The sequence below is a fragment of the Alosa alosa genome, chromosome 9 (assembly GCF_017589495.1).
Source record: "Alosa alosa isolate M-15738 ecotype Scorff River chromosome 9, AALO_Geno_1.1, whole genome shotgun sequence".
Lineage (NCBI taxonomy): Eukaryota > Metazoa > Chordata > Actinopteri > Clupeiformes > Clupeidae > Alosa > Alosa alosa.
Genome location: NC_063197.1, coordinates 8215830 through 8243329, shown reverse-complemented (window position 1 = coordinate 8243329; position 27500 = coordinate 8215830). Strand labels below are relative to the sequence as shown.

General features: G+C 46.0%; 1 protein-coding gene across 5 annotated transcripts in view; it reads left to right on the top strand.

Annotated features, from left to right (window-relative positions):
- The window catches only part of LOC125300311 (LIM domain containing preferred translocation partner in lipoma), a 198350-nt gene that overhangs the window by 122352 nt on the left and 48498 nt on the right, over positions 1–27500 (top strand). For all 5 annotated transcript variants that reach the window (XM_048252088.1, XM_048252090.1, XM_048252089.1 and 2 more), the window contains one exon: positions 10606–11220. In XM_048252088.1, the coding sequence (XP_048108045.1) occupies positions 10606–11220 (615 nt within the window). The remainder of the gene's footprint in view (positions 1–10605; positions 11221–27500) is intronic.

The following is a 27500-nucleotide window of genomic DNA, read 5'->3' as shown; positions in this document are numbered from 1 at the left end:
ACTACAAACCACAAACCATCAAGCACATCAGCATCATTGCATCCCTCCGTATCATTTATAGCATCATTTGTGATCCTAATACGTTTGTTTAAGGCATTGTTCCTGCTGTGGCGGGAAAGCCACAGCTGCTAGTGACTGACCTGCGGTACTATCACAGATCCACCTTACTATTCCCATCATGTCCTTTTGGTCTTTTGTTTGGCCTGTGTTTGTCATCCTGTGCCTGGTGTTCCTGAGCTTAGAGCATGAATTATGTAGCCCTAGATTTTTAACAGCCCCCAAAGTGCTGACAGCTTGGCCCGTGCTGGCCTCTCAATTCAATTAAGGGCCCTTTCCTGATCCATCTCCCTCTTGGAGCCCCGACCAGCCCTTTAAATTTTGTCTGGACACGGGAACCTTACGTGCGGTAAGCAACCAGGCACTATCGTCAAACTTGTTTACTGTATCGCCTTTCATGTTTTTATTTTTTAGTGTATTCAGTCCAAATATGGCAATGAAACAGGGAAAACATAATGTCTGGCACTCTTTAAATACATTCCTCCCACAGGGGTTATTCAGCAGGTCAGGCGAGGGTCATGTTTATCTTCATCAGAGCGGCCTTGTTCTTTGGTATAAATATTTAAGTGTTTTACTTGTAGATGTAGACTGCAGTTAGATGTGATTTGCTCCTCCTATGTTCCGCAAGACAGGTCCTTACATAGAGAGGAGTGCGGTAAAACAGTGTCTCGTCATCACCTGTGCTCTTTTGCACCACTCTTCCACGTGTTCTGGTCAAAGTCTCCATAATGTCATAAGACACTCCTCCCTCTCCTCCTCATCCTCCTCTCCCATCTCCTCCTCCACCTCCTTCATAATACCATAAGGCACTTTTGAATGTGCGCACATACACAACCAATTTCCTTTGTCAAAGAGTCAGCATGTACCCAGTAAAGCTCATCTATGTCCTCTCGGTTTGTCCTCTTGCCTGCTATTTCACCTCATTTCCCCTATCTTATGTGCTCGCCAGGACCACGGTTTTATTTTAATATTATTGTTATTATTATTTATTTATTTTGTCAAGGGTCATTGTCACCCTGGTTGCAAGGAGTGAAAAATAATCTGGCTGTCCTCATCCTCTGCAAGGGTGTGTGTGTGTGTGTGTTTAAGGATCAATTTCACATCACCTGGCAAGCACTGCGAGGTGAAGTGACAGAATGTATAAGTTTGCACCGTAAACAGGCCCAGCGTTGGATAAATATTTATTAAGATGATTTGATTAAGTCCTCGCCGCCATGCAGCTCGACCCCATCGCTAAGCGACGGGTCCAAATGAGTCGGATGATGGATGACCTCTTGCGCCCTCTGACATAAAGCAGGTGGTTGGCAGCTCTCCTCGCCACACATCATCCTCCTCCTCCTCCTCCTCCACCTCCTCCTCCACCTCCTCCACCTCCTCATCATCTTCCTTCTTTTCCTCTTCATTCTCCTTCTCCTCTTCTTCATCTTCCTTCTTCTCCTCTTCATTCTCCTCCTCCTCCTCCTCCTCCTCCACCTCCACCTCCTCCTCCTCCTCCTAATCATCATCTTCCTTCTTTTCCTCTTCATTCTCCTCCTCCTCCTCCACCTCCTCCTCCTCCCTCCCTCCTCCCCTCCTCCTAATCATCATCTTCCTTCTTTTCCTCTTCATTCTCCTTCTCCTCTTCTTCATCTTCCTTCTTCTCCTCTTCATTCTCCTCCTCCTCCTCCACCTCCTCCTCCTCCTCCACCTCCTCCACCTCCTCCTCCTCCTCCCACCTCCTAATCATCATCTTCCTTCTTTTCCTCTTCATTCTCCTCCTCCTCCTCCACCTCCTCCTCCTCCTCCTAATCATCATCTTCCTTCTTCTCCTCTTCATTCTCCTCCTCCTCCTCCCACCTCCTCCTCCTCCTCTCATCATCATCTTCCTTCTTCTCCTCCTCCTCCCTCCTCCTCCTCCTCCTCCTCCTCCTAATCATCATCTTCCTTCTTCTCCTCCACCTCCTCCTCCTCCTCCCCCTCCTCCTCCTCCACCACCTCCTCCTCCTAATCATCATCTTCCTTCTTCTCCTCTTCATCCTCCTCCACCTCCTCCTCCTCCTAATCATCATCTTCCTTCTTCTCCTCTTCATTCTCCTCCTCCTCCTCCACCTCCTCCTCCTCCTCCTAATCATCATCTTCCTTCTTCTCCTCTTCATTCTCCTCCGCCTCCTCTTAATTTTCCTCCCTCTCCTCCTCCTCATCCTCTTCTCCCTCCTCCTCCTCCTCCTTCACCTCTGCCACAGAGAGCCTTTTAAACAATCCCCCCTCCACCACCTCCACCTCCTGGCAGACTGTGGCAGAGAGGGCATTTACAATAGCATTCATAGCTCATTCAGACACAGGTGCAGTAAGGCCAGAGCGATTGAAATGTAAAGACGGCTTGCCAGGGCAGGGTCAGCGAGTGCATCTGAAGGGAAATGGATATGAAGAGGCCGGATGGGTTCCTCTAGGGAGAGTATTTGCGAAAGCAGAATGGTATCCTCCTCACCATACCTCGAAAAGGATTTTACCAGCAGGTCAGGACAGATCAATGCAGCTAATCAATAGTCAACAGGTTACAAGCCCACAGATGGTGTTATTGATGACATGCAGCATTTTGTTAAATATTGTAGTGTTACCAATTACCTTGTAAAAATATGATGCCGAAAGTAGAGGTTGGTGCAGTACTTTGTTAAATATGATAGTATTATCAATTAATTTGTGAAAATATAATGTCAAGAGAAGAGGTCAGTACTTTGTTAAATATTATAGTATTATCAATTAATTTGTGAAAATATAATGTCAAGAGAAGAGGTCAGTACTTTGTTAAATATTATAGTATTATCAATTAGTTTGTGAAAATATAATGTCAAGAGAAGAGGTCAGTACTTTGTGTTTGATGTTTCTGAAATTGATTAAGCATTTTAGTAAGTGAGTCTAGTTCAAGTGTTCAAACAAATCTTTGTTAATGTTAGGTCTGCTTGAGAATTGAACACCATCAGAGACTGATGCCCTTACTCTGTTGAGCTGTCAACCATAAAGATCAATCAGGATCGGGTGCTTCATTTTATAGTGGTTGTATTTTTGCATTTATGTGTGTGTGTGTGTACGTATTTGAATCTGTAGGAGCAGCTTGTTAATCACCGTAGGCTGCAGTGTTTAACTCTTTATCTGTGTTTGTTTTGCTTGCTCTGCTCTTCCCTCTCTCCATCAGCGAGAGAGAGAGATGGAGAGAAAGCGAGAGGGTGGAGTGAGAAAAAAGATGAGAAGAAGAGAGACGCAGAGAGACATAGAGAGAGAGGGTGGAGAGGCAAAGAGGGAGAGAGCAAGAGAGAGAGAAGTGTGGGTGAAGAGATGAAGAGAGGGAGAGGGAGAGAGAGCGACAGAGGGAGGGAGGGAGGGTGGGAGAGAGGGATGTTGGCGAAGCGCGCTTGCAGAGTGCCAGGGGCGTGCGGTGACCTTAAGGTCAATCTGGCAGCAGGTTCTGAGTTTTGACAGGGGCAGCCAACTGTGGAGAGCGGAGTGTGCCCAGAGGCGATCCATGTGTCCCGTCAACGCTTGTTAGTCTAATAAACTGCATAGTATCACCCCTGTGTCTTTTATTAACAGGGCGAACCAATGACAAATTTGGTTTGAGCCGGGATGCTGTGACTGCTATCGGAACCTGCCTGTCTGCATCACAGAGTTTGTCCTCCCAGCAACAATGCTAAAAAGCTTACAGTCAAAGCGCTGTCACCGCACATTACACCCCCCAACCCCACCCCTGTTTGGGGCCAGTCGGAGAACACCGATTGGCTGAGGCCCCGTCTGATGACATTGACATTAAATAGGGACATTTTTAAACATGGTGTGACCTCATTTGTTGGGGATGGGGTGGGGGCTTGGAAGAGGGGCAGTTGAATTTGGTTTACACGCAAACTTACATGGAGTGTGGAATGAGTCAGGATATTTAGGGAGGGAGGGGTGCAAATGATGTTGAGGATGTAAATTTGTGAGGGAGTTTTCAGGCTGTCTCAGTTGACAGACAGCTTTATGTTTGACTTCTCAAGCATGGGCAGAAATTACAGCACAAGATTGTTCTCAGACTTAAGATTCATATTCTTGTCATACATCAACCACGAGACATTTCAGTGCTGTTTTCTCTCAAGCTCTTGGTAGTTAAATGATTCAGTATTCACTATACTCTACCAAATATCCACCAAATAACTTGGTGTCTCAGAAGACAGAGCCATGATGCACACTCCTCCCAAACCCCAGCAGCTGCCGACCTTACAGATACAGCCCCTTGAGCCCTGAGTGGAACACAACTCTTTTTTTGTGTCCTTTCCACAATTGTGGAACATGTAAATCACAAAATTATTGTTCTATTTCATCGTTTTCCCTAATGTAGTGATAGAGCAATGCAGTAAATTTTGCCGCTTCCATTAAGAAACTGCCACGTAGCTTTCATGTGTCACTGCTATGTTTAGGCCTATGTCTTGCGCCACTGACTTAAAAACCATGAAACTATGCATACATGTATGCAGTAATAACCTTGCACAAATAGTTTTCTGTTTAACCTAGAGCTCGCCTAACCTACAGTTGCATACACTTTATTGAGGGTGTTTATACTTGCACTCAGTGTCAACAGCTCTGCACTTCACTATGCAAGTTGTTCTTAAAGGAGTCACATCACTGCACATATGAATGTTATTTTAGTTTTACTGGCGCTATACCGTGGATTTGGTGTTTCGTTACACACCTAGTATATATCGCATCAGACCATATTATTGTATATTACCAATCTGAACTCTAGTAAATCTAACAACATAGACCCATGTGAGACATGCATTTAAAGTACAATATAGTCAGTGTTAGTGTCAGGATTATGACATTTTAAGTATGTAGTACTTAAAGATGCTTAATATAAAGTGCAGCTGAAATTTCTCAGTTAAACAAGGTTCATGCCAGACAACAGTCTTACCTGACATCTTTCTGCCGTGCTTGCAAGCTGTCAGGCAGGACGATGAGACTTTCCTGTCTGTGGCTGCTTCTCTTTGTTATCAGTGAAACTGTCTGAAATCAGAATTTTTTTTTAAAAACACTTGAAAGTGTTCTTTATAGAACGTCACCGCGGTGGTGGGAAACAAACCCTTGGCTGTGTCGTTTTTATGAAAGTCCTTCTGGGAAGAATGCCTTTGATGGACAATGTCATGATTATAGCCATATGTCTTTCAGTCACAATTATAGCCCCTCCGTAATACCTAGACTTGTCTTATCTGATTCAAAGGTCTTTTTTTATTATTCTGAGAATGGAAACAGTGACAGATTCAGATCTCCTCTCGGTTGCGATTCTCAGTTCAAGCACTTCAAAGTGTCCTTAATGCCAACCCTCCATTTTGTTTCATTTTCACTGTTTGCGATGCTACTTAGATAAACCTTTTCACTCAAGCTGTCAATTGCACCAAATTGGTATTTATCTTTGAGGAAAGAAATAAAAAAAAAATACATGGATTTATTTTTTGTAGAGTTAAGATGATATAAGCACAGCACCAGGGTCGTAAACTCCAGAAAGGGTATAACGAATGATACATTTATAAACGTCTCTTTAACCCATTTATCTGACAAGCATTCCAACTTAATCTGTTGCTGTTCGTTCTCATTCTCATTGCCATACAGTGGGAAGGAGGGAGGAGAATGAATCAGATCCTCACAAGATACCCAGAGCCCTGATTTTAATGTCCTTTATCTGCAAATTGGAGATGGTTGAAAACAGCTGGAGGTCCCGTCGCGGTTTCAGGGGGAGACATCTTTAATCATGTTTTAATGTGCGTTATCGTGAACTGTTTTTAAAAGTGAGAACGCCTGATACCCACTACTGTAGTGTGTCAAGGCTGTGGAGAGTGGGTGGGAACACGGCGGAGGATTTCTTTCTTTCTTTCTTTTTTTTTTTTTTTTTTTGGTTACTGTGAATTTGGAAAGAGATAGCCACATTAGTTTGGTGGCGGCAATTTATTGTGCAAGCAAGTGCCACTGATAGACAGACACACACACACACACACACACACACCATGGTGACGGGCCAAGATTGAAAGAGAAAAAAATACATTGTCAATTAAGGGGCAGAGAAAGAGCGAGATGGACACATCGGTGAATGGCACATAAATTGAGATGGATGCGCAAATGAAGGATAGCGAGGAAGAAAGACAAACTCGGTAGTGAGGGCATCTGAGAGAGACTCTGCGGGAAGATGAGGGGGTTTCATTGGCTCGCTCATCCTAACGTTTCCTCCCTGCAGACTTAAGGGCCGGGCTCACATAATGTAGCGTAACAAAGGCTGTCCAACACACAGACAGGGACCCATTTTTCTGGACAGATGCTGAGCACTTAGTCAGCTCCCTCTGCTCCACAGTCTTAACAGGGCTGTGCCCTGGCCAAACCACGACTCTGGTCACCGTTGCAGCAGAATGAGGTCAAAGACGGCAACTTGCCACGTGTGTTAAAGACAGGAAAATACTAAAAACCAAAAAAAAGTTATTTGTGTGTGCGTGTGTCTGCTGCTGCGAACTGGATTTCTTACACTAGCAGGCGTGGGGGAAAAGTTAGAGAGAGAGAGAATATTGACGTGTTCCTCCCCGGTGTGGTTTGAAATGCAAAGTTAACAGATTTAAGCGAGCCCCCCGAGCTCTGCACGGTCGCTCCTAATCTACTCTAATGTGTCAAAAAGCCTTTCTTAGGAAAGCTCGCTGAAATTTCACACTCAAGTTGTTTGGAAAAGTCAAGGCGAAATCAAGTTTTATAGAACTTTTTTATTTTATTTTTTAGAATGGAAACGTGGCTGTGTGTGTGTACAAGCGTGTGTGCATGCACACTTGTACACCATGTGTGTGTGTGCAAGTGTGTCTGTGTGTGTGTGTGTGCTCTAGGTGCATGCATTTCTGTGTCTCTTTCACACTGCAGAAGGCCAATGTTTCCAGTCAGCTCCCCAAAGCTACTGTAAGCATATCAGTCTCATGGGCATCTGCCACAGATTGCCATCTGCCTCCCTTACTACCCATGAGGGTCTGTCGCTAAGTTTACCAACACGAGACGGCGTAATGTGCAGTAAAGAGGTGTGAATTCTCAGGCATGGCATGGGCTACCTGTGTGTGTGTGTGTGTGTGTGTGTGTGTGTGTTTATGTTTGTGTTTGTTTAATCTCCCAAGGGCTGCCTTGTTAGCAGCTTCTATTCCCCCCACGAGCGAGTTCACACACACACACACACACACACACACACACGTACATACACAGCCACTCACTGAAAAATTCTCGCTGCTCTCTGTGGTGCTGCCCTGGCGTGAGGTCAGTCAGCCTTCTCTTGGCCAGCTTTAAATGGATGTGCCTCAAAAGGGCACTGTGCTGAGATGTCTTTGTTTATCATTTGATATATATGAGACTTCCTGTTTATGCTTTTTTTTTTTTTTTTTGGATTTAGCTTTTGGTCCTCCTGGAAAAGCGAGCTGTGCGTGTGTGTGTGTGTGTGTGTTTGTGTGTGTGTATGTGTGTTTTACCCTCTCGGTTATATAAATAATTTTACTTCACAGCAGTCGCATCCCTCCACTGTTAGCCTCAGGGGAGTTAAATGCATCTAACAAATGATGTGATGAAAAGTAACATGTTTGAGAGAATGTCTGTAGGCTGTGGGCAGATCAGGACTTTTTTCCCCTCTATCTCTCTTTTTCTCTCTATCTCTCTTTCTCTTTCTCCCTCTCTTTCTCCCTCACTCACTCTGATTTTCCCCCCTCAGAGCAAAGAAGCAGTGATTTGTGTTTTCGGTCCGTAGGTTGCTTGAAAACACGCAAACCTTCTGCTTTCAAGGGCCATCGAAAAACGACCAGAAAGCATCTGATCTCAGCATTGGCACACACACACACATGCACACATAGGCTTGCCCAATGTTTTCCAATATCTCTCAGCCCAAGGCAAGCACTCTTCAGAAAATAAAAAAAAAACATCCCAAAGCATAGAGCAAGCAAGAGACCCAGCATCAACTCTCTACACAACGATGGACAGCATTAATGTTTAACCCGCCCTTGTTCCACATCTTTCACACTTGGACACATCTCAGGTGGAACTCCCAGAGAGAGCCCAGAGATACATAGAACGCTCCAGATCTCTCAACTCGTCTCCTGGGTGTGTCACCGGGATGACGTCTTTCCAAGAGCGTTTGCCCCCAGTGATCCCGACTCACTGTCAGGCCAATCATGGCGTCGCACTCGGAGCTATCTCTCTCACAGACACCCCCACACACACACACACACAAAGTGACACACCATGTGCTGATTTCATAGGGGCTCTATATGTGCTGCCCCAGGAAAATACACATTTACTGTGAATAAACTATGTATATAATCTAATGTGCCGGACGCCATGGCGCTGTGCAGGGCAGGTCGGACGAAACTGATGCACACACACACACACACACACACACACACACACACACAAACAACATGTCGGTCTCAGATGGGTAGAGAGCTGAGCCTTAAGCCTCCTGTAGTTATCGGCATGGTTCCCTTCGAGCGCTGGCTTTTCCCAGCAACAGCTCAAGAGAGAAGTTTCAGCTTTTCTTCACCCAAACTCCCTGACGTGACACTCGGAAATAGATAGCTAGGCCGCCACCGCCGCCACTGCCTTGGTTTGTGTGGAGTTCTGGTTCAAGACTAGCTATCTGTGCCCAGCACATCTGTGTGAGACATGATTTGGCTAGAAGAGGAAATTTTCCAGCATATGACACTTTTTCTGATCTTATCCTGCTGGGGGTTTCATCACCTACAGTATTAGCGCACAATTTTCCCCTTCCTAATCTCGCCACTGTAAAATTCGCCATGACAACGTAATTATTTTGAGGGCCCTATTTGCATTTCCAGAACTCTGCTAAGTAAATGTTAGGTTTTAAGGCCTTTATAGATAAATTAATAATCTTGAGTATTTTAAAAACCATGAAACATTTAAATTGAGTAATTTCTCTTCCCGAAGGGCAAGAGCTTCATTTTTTCCACAGCTCGTAAGTAGACAGACATAAACATCAGTATTAATCACTTAGACCGAAATTATAGTTCAAGCATGAAATATTTCAGGGGTGTGTTTTCATTGTCTTATTCCTATAAGAGATTTGATTGAGTCTCTGAAGCCCAAGGACAGTTCAGTGGAATTAATGTATGTAGAAAGCATTTTGTTTCAAGCAGTTCTTCTACAAGTTACATCTGATGAGCAACTTGGCAGTTACACACATAAAAATAATCCTGTGACTAGAACACATTACTCTTGCCTTGATGTATCGACAGTAATTGATTCCATTTTTTATCTTTTATTTGATGGCTTAGGGCTCTAACCTAAAAAGAATAACCTAGGTTAATAACAGTCACTTTTGTAGGTCACCACTGACTTTATCTTGTTGTTAAGGCTGAATGTAATATCCACTATTTTGTGGGTCTTGATCCACCGTCATAGTCTGTGGGCCTAGAGAGAAAGAGTGAGAGAGGTTGAAAACTGCACAGAACTCCTACCAATATTGCCAGAAACCTTGATGCCAGGACTAGTTGTTATTACCATGACAACTGTAGCCAGGCGCATTTGTTTGTGCAGAAAGTAAGAGGCAGGACGTGACTTGTGATTAGCGCACGAGGCCGGCAGAACGGAACCACGCTGTGGGACCTGTGCAGCCATGCCACGCCGCTCCAAGCGAAGAGCCACAGAGCTCACATCTGACCAGCAACTCTCCGAGCAGCCATCCGCCACACAAATCTCCGTGATTTAGCGGCCTCTCCCATGCGGACAGCTAGCGTCAGCACAAGTGTCTTTGCCGTTGCCAGCGCCGCAGTCACGGCTCTCTCCACCAAAACAATTTATTCCCTCCTCCACGCTTTATTAGCTCTGCTTTATGGCTGGACATGGTCCGGCAAAGCAGCGGACTCCGCACCGGCCAGCTAACCCCTGCAAATCGATATTGAAGAGGGAGGCAGGATAATTACTTGCGTCGTAAGCCACTGCCTGAATAAATCCTACCAGAGCACTGGGCTCTCCCACCACCACCATCACCCTCTTGGTTCTTGTCGAAGCAATCCTAGTGTTGGGTCCACCACGTTCATAAAGCAATATCCAAGACAAGCCAATTAAATAGGCATCAGATCCGTGGGGTGGCTACTTTATGATGCCCATTACATTTGTAGTCCTCAAAATCAAAGGCGATACAGAGAAACCGGGGAATTTTAACGCGACACATGTCTTTAAATCCTCCAATCATGAATCCTCTGTTCATGAAAGTGAATCTTTTCGATTGAGAGAGTTATCCGTTGATCAGGACGGTAAACTTGTGTCTTGGGTATCATGTCATCCCATCACAGTAGAAGAATTTAGTGCAAACAGCATTTCCATCAGTGTGGTCTGATCCTTGGACAGCTTATACCCAGCATGCTTTGGGCCATAGGAGGATGCCATACCACAATAAAATAGCTTCTAAGCAGCGGATGGTTTTTAGTGAACAGACCCTTTGTAGACTGAAAGTTAATGGTCTGCACCTGAGGTGACCATAGCATGCGTAATCGTTTTGCCGTTATTGTCCTGTTTTTACAGAACTCCAGCCCTGCTGTGACCAGCCCCAGTTCAGCTGCCCCGGTCACCGGCTACAAGCGAATGGTCATCCCCACGCAGCCGCCCCTGACCGCCACCAAGAAGTCCACCCCCAAGGCCCAGGGCTCTCCAGCGCCCTCCGGTGCCCCCCCGGCCTCTGCCAGCCCCGTGGCCAAGCCCCAGTTCCAGATGGCCACCGCCCCGCAGCCTGTCCCGGCCTCCTACACCACCGCCTCCACCCCCAGCCAGCCCACCTTCAACGTGCAGGTGCGGGCAGCCCAGCCCGGGCCCCAACACCCCCCGGTCCAGCAGCAGTACGGGCAGCCGATGGTGCCCCAGCAGTCGATGCGAGGCTCCGTCCCGGTGCAGTACATGCCGGCGCAGCCCCGCGGGCCCGACTTCGCCTACGGGCCGCCGCAGCCTGGCTTCACGCCGGCGATGCCGCTGCAGCCCAGCTACGCTGATTACCCCTACGGCGGAGGAGGCGGCCAGAACACCTGGAGGGGAGAGCCGCAGGGGCAGGCCGGCTACCAGCCCCCCACCCCCAAGAAGACCTACATCACGGAGCCTCCGGTGGGCCTGACTCCCTACACCGCAGGGCCTCCCGTGCCCCAGAAGGTAAGAGTGGAGTGGGAATTAGGGTAATACACACTCCTGGAAACACACACACACACACACACACACACTTTTAGCCTGTCTCTTCTGGGTTGCTATTTGAAAGACGTTATTAGACAAATGTCAGTTACTTCCTAGTTTTATTTTTTTGCTGATTTGACTGAGAAACCGACCATAAAGCAGGTGCATCATAGTACATTTCTGTCTCAACCCAGGCATTATGAAAAATGCATGGAAATGCTTTGAAAGAGTGTATGTGTGTGCACGCGTGTGCATGCGCTAGTGTGTGTGTGTGTGTGTGTGTGCATGCGTGCGTGTGCGTGTGTGTTTTGTGTGTTTTCCTTTGCGTATGCGTATGTATGTATGTGTTTTCATGTGTTTCTGGTCGGCATTGTGTGTGCATGTACGTGTCCTCATGCGCAGATGTGTGTGTGAGTATAAGCAAGCAAGTTTGTATGCGGAGTGTGCTTGTGTGTTTGTTTCCATTTTAATTGCCTCAGATGGCAATGCAACAGGGAGCCCGTCATCGTCCTTCGTTGAAATGTTCTGAATAAACAGTTATTTTAACCTTTATGAATTTTTTAACAGGCCTTTTCTACAGGGGTTTACACCATCTGATTTCATTTGTCTAACAGAAGACAGTATGTTTATCTTTGCCATGCTCCACTTTGCCTCCTCCAGTCTACTGTAATTTTCTACCCAGAAAAGTCAGATTCGGCTTTTATGGATGCCAAGTAGGACAGTAAGTGTTAGCAGTTCATTTAGTTTTAGCATCTAATTCCATTTGAACTGAAAATGTCATGTTTACTTGTTGACTTTATTCAACAACACACAACAACTCTCCCTCTTTGCCAAATGATGTATTTAAATGTAGAAGGAATAATAGATTGTTGCCATGCTTTACACAGTACAGTATATGGCTGTGTTTGTGTAAAGCTGCAGCAGCAGTGCATTGCACCATGTTTTGTATACATATTGACATACTCATGATGTCAGGTTGAAGGCAGGAACTGCAGTGCATGGGAATGGCGTAAATCAATGCAGTGGAGCCGATGTGCAGAATGGCCTTAGGTACGGCCAGTGATTGACATTGAAAGTGTTGTGAGAAGGATGAGAGGAGTGCTCAGAAGGGGAAGATAAACAAGGTGTTGACATTGACTCGAAGAGAAAATTGGTGGAGTTTTTTTTTCTTCTTTTTTTGCCATCATATCAATGTCTTTGCCTTCAGCAAATCTTCTAGGTCAGTACATCTGACGTTGAGAATTCCACAAACCGAATGCTCGCAACCTCAAGGCTTTTGAAAAAAGCAGTTATCCTCTGTAATTTTTTCCAAGAATATTTGGTCTTTATAATAAGCCCCAGGAGATAAAATATCAAGTTACATTACAGCGCAGTACAATAGTCTTACTTACAGATTTATATATACCAGTGATGTCATTTTCCTTGACAGTTTTCCTTTTCTTTGGACCTATATCATAATTGTATCACTTTTGAAATACTGTGGCATAATTATATCAAGGCTACATGTGTACAGAACATCAGCATATAGTGTGTACGTAATATCAGTATTCAGCCTTTCAATATGGATAGCTCTGAGAGTTGAAGGTAATTAAAGCAGCATGTATGGCTCAAATGGCTTTATTGAAAAGAGAGCAGATATTAAAGGGAGTATGTATTTTTAGCCAGTGTGAGATTGGGAGGTTATTTATGCTTTTTTTAAACTAATTTATTTATTTCCGAGACCGTAGGGAGGCATTGGAGGACGTCATCACCATAGATCATCCTACTGAGACAGTCATTGTAGTCTCAACACATTCTTTTGGGCTGCAATCTCTGGAAAGTAGCAGGCCCCTGAGTATGCCTTAATTCAAGGATTTTATGCTAACAAAAAATACAAAGAGGGTTGCCCTAGCCTCTGGGAATAGCTCATCAAGGACTATGTTTTACTAAACACAAAATTAAGCTTGGCGTTACGGCACGCATCTTTATGTGTAAAGAAACTAATTAATATTGTTCGAAAACAAAAAGTGCGTTTTGTTCACAATGGCTTCTCTGGTCTCAGTATGGGGCATTAGGAAAACAAAAGGTGCCGTTTAGTGGTTCTGTGCTATTTCCTTTGATTTCAGATAAAAGCAAATCTTGCATTTTTGTTAGGATTAAGTACAGAATGCTGTACATGTCTATTTTTAAGATTTTGTTATTAATTATTTGTATTATCATTACTATTTTGCACACTTGAAGGCATAGTCAAATCAAATTAATTTGTTCTTAACCACAAAGAGATGATTGCCAAAATAAACCACTCTGTTCTGGTATATGATCTGTGCACTATTGCAATTTTAACCATTTGCATGTATTTTGCAACAGCCTATAGTTGGAAGTCCTGATATAAAGATGGGCTTTCCTTGTGGTTAGCCAGCTAGCAGTGGTGGCAGTCCTCATACAAAGAGTGGGTTTGCATGTAAAGAGCAGTGGTTAGCCAGATAGCAGTGTCCTCCTAAACTGAACTGATCTGGCCCTCTGATCGTGCTCAGATAAGGTGGTTCCTGGACGGTCCCCCCACTAGTCAACAGGCCCTTAATAAGATCAGCCTGCGTGGCTAATTACCGTAATGCTGTCTTGCTCGCTCAGAGAGCCTGCTTAGAGGGGTCCTGACCTTCAGGCCAGATTCGGTTCTGAGTCGTAGCGTCCATCTGGGCTGCGTCATCCCTGGATTACAGTGTGGGGGAATCCGCAGCCTTATCTTCACACTGGCCACCCACAGACCACCAGGGCAGGACACACTGCCTCAGCATAGTGTACCGTAGCGTAGCGTATAGCCTCCATTGAAGATCTATGCGCGCACACACACACACACACACACACACACACACACACACACACAGTAGTGCAGATGGTAGGCAGGTGCAAAGCATTCGGCCAGCCATGATGTTTTTAGTTGTTTCAAGAGAGGGGATAACAGCTACCTCAAAGGAGACAAACATCTCAATGCAATGCAGTAGTGACTTGCTCTGGGCTACTTTAAGGCATTTTAAGGCCCTGCAATGGCCTCACATCCGGATATCCTGTTCACTTACTGGTTGCACTAAACCTGTATGATCCCACATGACATACATCCTTATGTGTGATGTTCATTGTTAATACCCTGTATTAGGCCATACTGCTAATATACGCTGAGCACTTAGCCTTTGTTTTGCCCTTTCATGTATATTTCCCCCTAATATCCTGACCCTGGTTATCTGTGGGGTTATTAGTTGCCTTTTAGTGATAATCTCTTCCCTTGTTTATTTTCCATCCCTATCTCTGTACTCTGTGGCCCTAATCCCGCGGCCGAGGACAAGCACAATATAAAAGCCAGATTAGCGTTAAAAGTGAAATCTGTCAACTTTCCCCTTTTTTATCGCCATCAATCTGCTCACGCCCCGTGCTCTGACATTGTAGTAACCTTAGCCGCCGGTCGCGTGGCGCTAAAATCTGCTTAATAAGAGGGGGCCGCGGCCTCCTAATCTGGCGTGTAAATAAATGGCAACACTAGGCAATTTACAGATTGGTCAGCATCTGTGTTTATTCTTATTTACCATCATTCAGCAGACATCACATTTTTTGACAAGTTGGTGGAGAGCCATACCACAGGGGTCCAGGCCTCGGTTTACGCTTCTTATTAGCCAGATGAGTGCGTGTGAATGAGGAGTATTCATCGAAGGTCAGTGTCATAAAAAAAGTCTCTAGTTGACACTTGTGACCGGATGCGCTGATTTGGACACAACACACACACACACACACACACACACACACACACACACACCCCCCCTCTGATTGGATGGCTGTGATGTGAAGTGGAAGGTGTATGTAAGCGGGCTTTTCACATCGACACAGCTCAAGGACACTTAATTACTCAAATCCGCCAACCAGTGTTTGATGTCTTTTTCAAATGAAAGCGGGTGGAAGAAGGGGTGGGGGGGAGAAACATGGCTGCTGGTTAATTTAACAATTTCTGTAAGTCTCTCCCTCCCTGTCTGTCTGTCTCTCTCACTGTAGATTGGGGGACGACTAAGCTGGCTGATGACTCCTGTTATTACTGAGCTTGAGTGACATTTGACAGGGGGGAGGATTATTTTGAACTGCTCAACCCCTACAGGCGGCTAAAGACACAGAGTGAGAGGTAGATGGAGAGACACAGAGTGAGAGGTAGATGGAGAGACACAGAGTGAGAGGTAGATGGAGACACAGAGAGTGAGAGGTAGATGGAGACACAGAGAGTGAGAGGTAGATGGAGACACAGAGAGTGAGAGGTAGATGGAGACACAGAGAGTGAGAGGTAGATGGAGACACAGAGAGTGAGAGGTAGATGGAGACACAGAGAGTGAGAGGTAGATGGAGAGACACAGAGTGAGAGGTAGATGGAGAGACACAGAGTGAGAGGTAGATGGAGAGACACAGAGAGAGAGAGAGGGAGAGAGAGAGAGAGGGGAAAAGGAAAAGGGGGAGACGGAGTGAGAGGTAGATGGAGAGACACAGAGAGTGAGAGGTAGATGGAGACCTGAAGTGAGAGGTAGATGGAGAGACACAGAGTGAGAGGTAGATGGAGAGACACAGAGAGTGAGAGGTAGATGGAGACACAGAGAGTGAGAGGTAGATGGAGAGACACAGAGAGTGAGAGGTAGATGGAGAGACACAGAGTGAGAGGTAGATGGAGACACAGAGAGTGAGAGGTAGATGGAGAGACACAGAGTGAGAGGTAGATGGAGAGACACAGAGTGAGAGGTAGATGGAGACACAGAGAGTGAGAGGTAGATGGAGAGACACAGAGTGAGAGGTAGATGGAGACACAGAGAGTGAGAGGTAGATGGAGAGACACAGAGTGAGAGGTAGATGGAGACACAGAGAGTGAGAGGTAGATGGAGAGACACAGAGTGAGAGGTAGATGGAGAGACACAGAGTGAGAGGTAGATGGAGAGACACAGAGAGTGAGAGGTAGATGGAGAGACACAGAGAGTGAAGGTAGATGGAGAGACACAGAGAGTGAGAGGTAGATGGAGACACAGAGAGTGAGAGGTAGATGGAGACACAGAGAGTGAGAGGTAGATGGAGAGACACAGAGTGAGAGGTAGATGGAGACACAGAGAGTGAGAGGTAGATGGAGAGACACAGAGTGAGAGGTAGATGGAGAGACACAGAGTGAGAGGTAGATGGAGAGACACAGAGAGTGAGAGGTAGATGGAGAGACACAGAGTGAGAGGTAGATGGAGACACAGAGAGTGAGAGGTAGATGGAGAGACACAGAGTGAGAGGTAGATGGAGACACAGAGAGTGAGAGGTAGATGGAGACACAGAGAGTGAGAGGTAGATGGAGACACAGAGAGTGAGAGGTAGATGGAGACACAGAGAGTGAGAGGTAGATGGAGAGACACAGAGAGTGAGAGGTAGATGGAGAGACACAGAGAGTGAGAGGTAGATGGAGAGACACAGAGTGAGAGGTAGATGGAGAGACACAGAGTGAGAGGTAGTTGAGAGGTAGATGGAGAGACACAGAGAGTGAGAGGTAGATGGAGAGACACAGAGAGTGAGAGGTAGAGACAAAGCAGGAGAGGGGGAGGGAGAGAGATCAGACATGTCTATTGGATGTGCTGATGCTTTAAATATTTACAGCACATAAAAACACCACAGAACCGAGAGTCATGCAGTGTGTGTATTGGCTCAGGGCCGTGTATGGAGAGGCCGCCGCCGAGACGCCCTCAGATGAACAAACTGGGCTGACCGGTGGCCTTTAGAAAGCAATTGAAATGTGCATGCCAGGAGTGCTGTGATGACCGCCCCTCACGGAAGGAATCACGTTGTTATAAATACATTTCAAACCCATACATCTCCCTCATGCCACACACACACAAATACATAAAGTACTGTGCAAAACGCTCAGGCACTTAAGTTGTTTAACAAAACATTTGTCACAGACATTTTTTTTCTTTTAATCTGCATTAGCGTGTCAATAGGTAATTTAATATTTTTAGATTTGCAAGAATTTTTTTTTTATATTGTAAAGTACTCCTGTGAGACATGAGTCCTTATATAGTAACAAACCACATGGCATAGAGAAAAACAGTGCAAAAATTGTGTAAATAGTTACACTAGCCAATGTCATTATTTTGTTTTTGTTGTTTGTTTATTTAGTGCACTTTGTATGTTTGGTCAGTAAAGCTATTCAACTATTCATTGTTGAAAGCATTTGTATATCCTTACATTCTTACATTACTAAAACTTTTGGACAGCATTGCACATATGCATACACTCACACACACATACACACACACCAACACACTCGTGAATGAGTTCCTCGAGTGCACTTCCATCTGTAGTAAATAAACATCCTGGCATACTCCACTAACATTAGTAGCGCCAGGGTCACCCAGGGCCCACTGGTGAAAGCTGGAGGTGAGAGGCAGGCTCATAGCGACTACCCTCCCTCACACACACACACACACACACACACACACACACACACACACACACACACACACACACACACACACACACACACACACACACACACACACACACACACACACACACGAGACTGGAGGTCAATGGCTTAGTGGGAAACCCCTCCAGCCAAACAGAGTAGTGTCAATATCCTAGCGTTCAGCATACATAAAGGCTCTGTGTTGTTTGAATGTGTTGTGTACACTGCAACTCAAGAATCTGGGCTCACTGACATTTCCTTGTTTTTTTTCGAAAACTGAATACATTAAATAGTTTAAATAGGAAACATAGCAAAATGAATGGGGAAAAAGTCCATTACAAGGTTACAAACATGTATTAATTGGTTAGAAATATTTTTTAATAGGTTAGAAATACTTTTTAATTGAAATATTAACACTATTCATACATTCATCAAACAATATTTTTTCTTTCAAAAGGAGGAAATATCTTGGGGACCCCTAACTTTTGATTGGTAATGTAAGCGTTGGCAGCCCCTTTAGAGGCTGGGTTGTACTGAAATAACAGGTCTCCAGTCATCCTCTAAAAACCTTCTCATTCTCCTTCTCATTCCTTTATCCCTTTGCAATGAGGCAGGTCATTTTTGTGATTGGCAGTTTGGCTACCCGTTGTGCTTATTTCCTGCGTAACCATGCTGGCTTTTGACTAAGTCAGGCCTTTATTTGCTCAGAGCTTAAAAAAGTGAACAATGCATAATAATAAGTATTATTACTTCAATCAACTAGCATCAAGGCACTTGAGTACTTCCTAAAAGCCTCTGCCCAAGCAAAGCCTGACAGCATCCAGTGGTTGTGTGTGTGTGTGTGTGTGTGTGTGTGTGTGTGTGTGTGTGTGTGTGTGTGTGTGTGTGTGTGTGTGTAATAAGGGGAGGACAACGTGCAAGGGAAGGTGGCATTGACATGTGACACGCCGCAATTAGCCATCGAAGGCCGAGACAGAAAGGGACCGTGTTGGGTCGCAGCCTTGATTGCTGGGTTAGCGTTTATGAAGGAAGTGTGGAAGGTGTGTTGATGTCTAATTAGTTTTTAATCTATCAGGGAAAGCGTTGCTCTGCGCTTGTGCCACCTCTTTAGAGAAAACAGAGCACCGATTTGAGCTGAGACAGTCTAGCAGGCAGTCAGGCAGTGTTTTATGATTTTTTTTTTATTATTATTGATTTCTTTTCGCCCAGTTTCAGACTTTCCTTAGATAGAATTCCTGTAGTTGTCAGTGAATAAAAAGAGTGAAAAGCTGAATACTGGCAGCTGGGGAAAGCTTCAAAAAAACTCGCTGTGGATATTAATTAACCTTGAGCCTATTGTGGGCCATAGTTTGTGACTGGAAATGTTTCTAGACAGACAAAAAGGTTGAAAAGGTAAGAGTGGAGATTGATAGTATAGTTGATTTCCCAAACCCACTTTTAATGCATGTATTATGTTTAATATGAGACAGCAAAAGCAATAGAAATAGGCCTGTGTTTTTGCTTATACAGTACCGTGTGTGTGTGTGTGTGTGTGTGTGTGTGTGTGTGTGTGCGTGCGTGCCGTGCGTGCGCGTGTGCAGGTACAGTGTGTCTTTCCTACAGTGGCTACATGGATAGATTTATTCTCTTAATCTAATTCAGAATCAATTTAGCCTGCGATTCTTGCCATTTCGAATAGATGACCTTGCACAATTTTGGGGAGTCAATTCTATTTGGAGCTTCTTGCCAGTTGACTAATTCACACCTTGTCCTCGAAGAGCCGGTATGTCTTGTCATGTGTACACCAACCATCTGCTTTCAGTTACACCCAATCCTCACACCTTGTGACAGATTACGCTTATCAATATGTCATGACCTGCATGCTATAATTGGACAGTTTTGGCAGAAGATGTGGTCTGCATACTTCTTGAGGAGGAATATGGATCATCCTTAAGGTGAGGGGGTCGGGTGGGGGAGTGGGTGGGGTGGGGGTGGGATGAGGTGTAGCTTGTGAAGGAGTGGTCTGGCTTCTGAATCTTTCAAAGCAGGGGTCAGCAGCGAGGTTGTGCTCAGAGCAACCACGCCATCGCAGTCACCCACTCAGCATGCCAACGCCGCAGACAGGGTTGCCGTGGGTTACACCCTTCTTACACCTCCCACCCCAGCCCAGGGATCTCTTTAACTTGACTCTTCACCTACTGTACACTACCGGTCAAAAGTTTGGGGTCACTTTGAAATTTCCATTCCACTCCATTGTAGACAGAATCTGGATGCTGAGATCAGTTGCCCTTTTGCAATTATGTAAGCACATAATGTAATCTGAAAACTGCTGCCCTGATTAAAAAAAACAATACAACTGATCTCAGCTGGTAATCTGTCTATAATGGAGTGGAATGGAAATTTTGAAGTAACCCCAAACTTTTGACACGTAGTGTATGTCATGAAATATGTTTTTCTAGAAGCTTCCACCCAACTGCCAACCGCCCACCCCCACCACACCCCCCAACGAGGCATCCTTTAACTTGACTCTTCACCTTAGTAATGAAATATGTTTTTCTAGAAGCTTCCACCAGCCACCGCCCCCCCAATCCCATTCCAGAGCACTTAAAGCCTGAACATTATCCACTATACCCCTGTCCTCCCACCCCACCCCTTTGCGGACCTTGAATCCATGAAAGAGTTGCTCCGAGTGACAAGCTTGTCTAACATGGAGGACTGGATCCCGGGTTGCGGCTGCGACCCTTGCTGTCTGCATCTGCCTCTGCTGGGCTGGACTGGGCTGGGCTGGACTGGGCTGTGTGGCTGCAGTGCTGGCTGGCCGGACTGTTTGGCTGCATTAAACTGCTGACGGCAGCGTTGGTGCTGTTCATTTGTCAGTGCTGAGGCCCCAGTAGATCAGCATTCACCATCAGGTGGCGGGGGGGTGGCCGTAAATAATAATGCTCTGACGCTGCCCTTACTCACACACACACATTCACTCACATATATAACACACACACACACACACACGTCCTGCCCGTCTAGCTGGGATGGGAGGCAGGCAGGCCAGGACCAGTAAATAACTGCATGGATCAATACCGGGCTGCAGAGGGCCGCGTGCACTATGGCCATCTCAAGTGTCTGGAGCGTTTGTTTATTTACTCTCTTTCTCTGCATTTCATCCACTTCACCCAAACTCTGAGTAAGAGGCAGCTCAGGCCTCCAGGTATGAGTCGAACCAGAGGTCAGTTTCTCTGAGTTTGTTTGCTGCACAAGCTGCACAAGAACTGGACTGGGTGGTAGCATATGACTGGAGTCCCTTTGAATAACAGCGACCCCTGCTGGCTGGTTGATATCCCAGCCTGTCAGTCCAAGTCTCCTCTTAATGCATAACTTGCCCTCACCCTCCCTCCACCCTTCCCTCCATCCCTCCCTGCATCTCTTTCTCTCTCTTATTTCTCCCTCTTCCTCATGCTCCATTGTTCTCTCTATCTCACTTTCTCTCTCTCTCTCTCTCTCTCTCTCTCTCTCTCTCCTCTCTCTGTCTATCTTTCTATTTCTCTGAGTGTGAGCACATTAAAACTGTCACGCTCTGATGTACTTTTCCAATAACACACACACATACACACAAACATGTCTTCTTCCGGCCAAGCATCAGCCTAGAGGCAGCGCCCTGTCCCGATGCGAGCCCCGGTGTCTGTTGTGGAGAGCACATAATTGGTGCCATTGGCGTTGGACAGGACGTAGACTTCAGTAGGCCTCATTTAAATGAACCCTCATTTGCTTCCGTAATTGTTCGGTCAGAGAAGGTGTGTGTCAGTGTGTTTTCCTGGGGCTGCGCCACAGTCTCAACCCGCCGGCCCGAATGACAGGGCTCGGCGTCCAGAAGGTGTCGGACACAGAGGAAGAGCGGGCAGCCAGGACACGGGTTCGGGAGGAGCGTTTCCGCGGAGATCCTCATTACCCTCACCACACGTGTCTAAGCAGGAATCAAACGTCAGAGAGGGGGCCGGATCGGAAGGAAGCAGCAGCCGGGGACAATCCCGCTACCTCAGCCGGGAAGAGCAGGGAACAGGGTGAACTCGTTTGGGAAATATAGTGTTTAGTGTATTTTGCTAATTACACGTGCGTCGGGGCCAAGCGCACCTCACTGTCCCCACAGTGTGTGTGTGTGTGTGTGTGTGTGTGTGCGCGCGCGCTCTGCTCCTTCCCATTCCCATCCCTCTGCTGCGTTCCCCTTCCGGCTGCTTCCAGCCCCTCTCTTAGCACTTTAGATTTCCACTTATCTGTTTGCAAGTGGATGTGTCAGTTACCAAAAAACCTGACCTAGTTTTTAAAACACGCACTCTCACTCACTCCCTCTCTCTCATGCGCGTCTGCGCGCGCGCGTGTGTGTGTGTGTGTGTGTGTGTGTGTGCGCGTGTGTGTGTGTGTGTGTGTGTGTGTGTGTACATGGGGGAAGCGGTCGGCACAGTGCATTTGTCATGCGGTACAGTAACGAGCGAGTTTAACCGACACCGGTGCTTCCCTGCTCGCCAGACAGCTTTGCCAGTGTTTGCATTTCAAAATGTTTACCGAAAACACCACAGGTTCCTCACAACAATTACTACCCATTTCTTTTTTCTTTCCTTTAGACTGTTTCGTCGTTGTAGCAAATGCAGCCCTCAAACTGTAGTCCTCAAATGGAACTCAAAAGGGTTTTTCCCCTCCCTGTTTAATTGGAGCTGAAACAAATATGACCTATTTTATTTAGGAGGATGATTGCGCGATGCTTCCTTGTGTGTGCTGTGGGAGAGTTGGCCTTGAGCTCTTTCTGCCTGCATGCATGCCTGCCTGCTGGAGCTATTTTCTTATAACAAGGTCAGTGGGTCTTCTGAACCCCCCCCCCCCCACCCTCTCTCTCTCAACCCCAACAGATACACACTTACGCACACTATATACATGTGTGTGTGTAAATACACACTGAACAGACTGTGTGTGTGTAAATACACACTGAACAGACATATATGGATACACGCACGCTCACACATACACACACACTCACACACTCACGCACACACATACACACACACACACACACATCCCTGAATACGTGTGCAGGCTGAGTGCTAATCGGCGTGGTCACAGGCAGCATTGTTGTGACAGGACCAGGGGCTTCCCTACTCTCATGGCTGGCCTTGTTTGGCTGCGCAGGCGAGGTCACATCCACTGTATCAGTACTCTTTCACTCAGCCCTCCTTGGGCAAAAACACTGAACACGATCACACACACACACACACACACACATGCATACATACACAGTGCTGGAGTGTGTCATTGACATTATTACACTCATGCACGCACACATACAGGGCACATGCACACACACACACACACACTCACGCACACAGTCCTGGAATGTCATTGATGTTATTGGAATGGACAGGAAGAGATTCATGCACGGCATCCTGTCCTCGTCTGCTGATTTTGATTTGGCTCTTTCTGCACCCGTCTCACATTCAGTGGAGAGAATCACAGACTCCTGTCTTGTCTGTATCTGTAGGATTAGGAAGTGGTGAAGGCAATCGTGTGTGTGTGTGTGTGTGTGTGTGTGTGTGTGTGTGTGTGTGTGTGTAAGCCAGGCTGTGTGTCAGATTCTCTATTCTGTACCTGGTAGCAGCACAGGCTTTGATCTGTGACAGTGTGTGTCAGCATCTGGGCTTGCTTTGGTCTATACCTGTGTGTCACTACACCTGTACGGCATGTAACTTTCTTGGGTCTGAGTGTGTGTGTGTGTGTGTTTGCGCGTGTGTGTGTGTGTGTGTGTGTGTGTGTGTGTGTCTGCACCCGTGTGACCGGTAACTCCACTGGCTTTGGTCTGTTTGTGTGTGTGTGTGTGTCTGTGTGTGTGCACCTGTGTGTCGGATAACTGCCGGCTTTGGTCTGTGTTAATGTCTGCGCCTGTGCAGTACAGTATGTTACTGTGGTCGATCTGTTACTTCTATCTGGTGATGCGTTTCTCTACACCTGTGCTTTACAGCTTTGGTGTCTGTGTGTCTCGGAGCATCTGCAGGTAGCCGTGCTGCTGCTCCTCCCTGGCTTCCACACTAAATCCCATCCCATTGTTTTTGCTAAAACGCAATGAGCCTCTTAAGCTGCAGTAATCACCCATTTAGCCGAGTGTCTTAATAACAGCAACAGACAGCTCAGTCCCATGCAAACCCACGCAGATGGAACCGGCAGGCAGGCAAGCAGGCAGCCTTGCAACCTTTTCTTGGGCATAGCTATTATTATTGCTCTCTCTCTCCCTCTTTCTCTCCCTCTCTATCTCCCTTTCTCTCTCTCTCTCTCTCTCTCTCTCTCTCTCTCTCTCTCTCTCTCTCTCTCTGTTTTTTATACTCTGATCAGTTGCGGTTTTGTTAACACCTGACCCAGGCAGGAAAATAGAAACAGAAGAAGGGTTTTTAAGTAGCGACTCCTCTTAAGTCGTCCTCACAGACATCATACCTGTTGATTCAATCATCGTTTTGACAGTCTTTTGCTGTCTTGCTGGCAAAAAAAAAACAGGAGCACATCTTAAGCTCTCTGATTGGTCACCTACGGATGATATATGGTTAAAAAAAGGCGCTTCTCTCAGTGAGCCCTAGTGTAGTGGTTTGCAATATTTCGATGGTGCCACTGTCATACAAGACATAGAGACATAGGAAGGTTTTTTTTAGATGTACTTTTCTGTTAACCCTGTGCCTTGCCTGCTGTAACCACCACACCGTGGGCGTCGCGACTCTAGTGCCATCAGTTCTTTTCTGTCCTCGCTGTGGCAGCTCACCAAAGGTCCCGCGCTGTAGAGCAGATTCTGTGCCAGGCCTTTGGTATTAATTCAGACGATACAACCAACAACAACAACAAAACAAACAAACAAAGAAAAAACATACAAAGTAACAGGAGTCGGAGAGAGAGCGGCAGATTTGCGGAGGCCCGTGTGAAGCTTAGGGGGCTGTAAGCCTTAGATCGGCAGAGTACGAGGTGAAGTACAGTATGTGGCCGTCAAAGGAAAGGAGAGAGAGAGAGAGACGTCGCTGGACCTGAGGAGGAGGAGGAGGAGGAGGAGGAATGCATAATCACAAGCAGCACTCTGCTGTCCCAGTCTCCCTTGTCTCACCCCCACTGGTGGCAGTGGTAGCATAGTGGCTAAGGACCTGGGCATGCAGTAGCCAGAAAAGTTGTGGGTTCAATTCCTGGTTGCCACGGTTGTGCCCATGAGCAAGGCCCTTAACCTCCAAGTTGCTCCGGGCAGACTGACCCTTGCAATAATTGACATATGTAAGTCACTTTGGATGAAATGGTCAGCCAAATGAATAAGTAAGTAAGTAAGTGAGGTGTCTATGGTATGTTATCCGCCACTCATCCGTTCCGCTGCCCTCACCTGGCATCAGGCTGACCGGCCGAGCAGGCAGAGGTCAGCTCCATGGAGACTGAGTGTGGGTAGTGCAGTTGCGGGGGCGGGAGAGGTTTGTTTTAGGACACATCCCGCCGCGCCCTGCTTCTCATCGGGGGGAAGGGAAGTGAGCAGGTGATCGGACGCGTCCTGTCCGCCTCCTAATGCTCTCTGACAGATAGCCGATGCCCTGTCGGGAGGAGAGGTGAAAGGTTTACGGCGCGGCAGGAGCGCGATGCAGCCGGGGTGGGCATGCCAGAACTCTGCTTTGCTGCTGCCCTCTGCCCAGTGGGGGGTCTGCTCTTACGGCACTCCCTGACTGGTCTCCAGCAGCCTTCAGGCCTGAGGCACTGAATCTCTCAGTCATTCTACACTGAATCTCTCAGTCATTCTACACTAAATCTCTCAGTCGTTCTACACTGAATCTCTGTCATTCTACACAGAATCTAAACACACACACATGCGCACACACACACACACACACACACACACACACACACACACACACACACACACACACACACACACACACACACACACACACACACACAGTACACATGCATGTATACCGCTCTGTGGTAATAGTTTTCAACACATACTGTGTACACTCTTGAAACAAATAACAAAAGCAATGTGTTGGAAACAACACAAATTGTGTTGTCCCTATCTGGACATAGAGATGTGTTAAAAACAACGCAAGATGTGTTGTTTTCAACACATTCGTTTTAATAGTGTAGAATACAGTACAGTAAGCCATCTAATCAGTACGTGATGGCAGGTGTGCCTGCTGCATTCAAACATGTCTACACAATTGGGTTGTTTAATGATGTCCTTTTTAGTTTTGGTATGAAAAGACACACTCGTCTACATATGTTAAGGTGATACGTTCATTATTTTTTTGACCCTCTAATTGACTGTGTGTCATGGATAATGGAACTGAATGAAGAGGTAGGGCATAGTGAGAGAGAGCACAGGCAAGGGAGAGGGATTGAAAGACTGTTTATTGTGTGTGTGTGAAAAGCCTGGCAGAGACATTGGAGGAAGCAATCACAAAGCAAGGAAGCAATTTCTCTTTCTTATTCATGTGAGAAATTATTCCACGCTGTCACAAAAGACTCTCTTAACAAGGTGCTTCAGTGTGGCAGGCAGTGGGATGCCGCACAGTGTCAGGCAAGAGGATAAGACAGAAGTGAAGTTTAGAAGTAGAAAACCACTTTCCCATTATGGGAGCCTTTCATCCGTCACTTTTCCCCCTTTCTCTTCCCCCGTCGTGGTTTTTGATTGGGGGCGAAGATTAGCATTGTGGAAACTCTCTCTCTCTCTCTCTCTCTCTCTCTCTGTCTCTCTCTCTCTCTCTCTCTCTCTCTCTCTGTCTCTCTCTCTCTCTCTCTCTCTCTCCCTCTCTGCCTTCTCACTGACTCTATCTAACAGCGTACTGATAATGAGCATGTTCCGCCCACGGTCAGAGCTATTGTGGAGAACGAGGGGGAAAGAAAACCTCAGATATTTATTTAGTCGTTCTAAAGGCTCCGAAGCATCTCTGTGATCGCTGGCGGTACCAGAAGATTATCTCCCTGAGGATCATATCGACAAATATGTTGATTGTGACCCTTTTATGCTTTTACTTTTTGACTTGTTTGGAAAACATAGTGTTGAGATACATATACATTGGCATTTTAGATGCATTTAAACCACCACCACTAGTATTGTTTTTTCTTATTTGACCTTTATTTAACCAGAGAAAAAGAACACATTGGAATTCAAGTATTATAGTATTATAGTGTACTATATAGTATGGTGTGCTGACCTATACCAACCATACTGTACTGTCTACATTTGTATTTGGTAATAGTTGGCATGTATAGTGGAGGAGGGTGGTCATTGTCTGCCACTAAAAATGAAGACCAATTGTACCATGCTAATATTGCATTAATGAAGACCAATTGTACCATGCTAATGTTGCATGGGAAGCAGTGATGGCCACTAGCCTTCCTCATCTGTGTGCTGACAGCCTTGGGTGTGGGGGTCGGTCATATGTGGTGATCGCTCAAAGCTAATGAGAGAGCCTGTCAGGCGGTGTGCTAGCCGCCAATAGCACCAGCAGTCTGCACCGCGAGGGGCTGTCATTTGAGAGATCATATATTTCACATAATGTTCCTCGATAGATGCCCCAGGCTGGGGGAGGCTTCAGTGGACCATGTCATGTTATACATGCTGTGGTGTGGATACATTCATTCAAAGCAGTTTATTTATATCAACAGCACACATGTATGACACTAATTATATTAGATTGAATTAATCTCATAATTACTTATATATATATATATATATATATTAAATGAAAGCTCTTAATCAGCTCTTTCTATTGTCAAAAGGACACAATTATTTACATAGTAATGTTAGAGTTATTGGTGAAAATCCAACTGAACTGAACACACTGAACACACTAGTGTT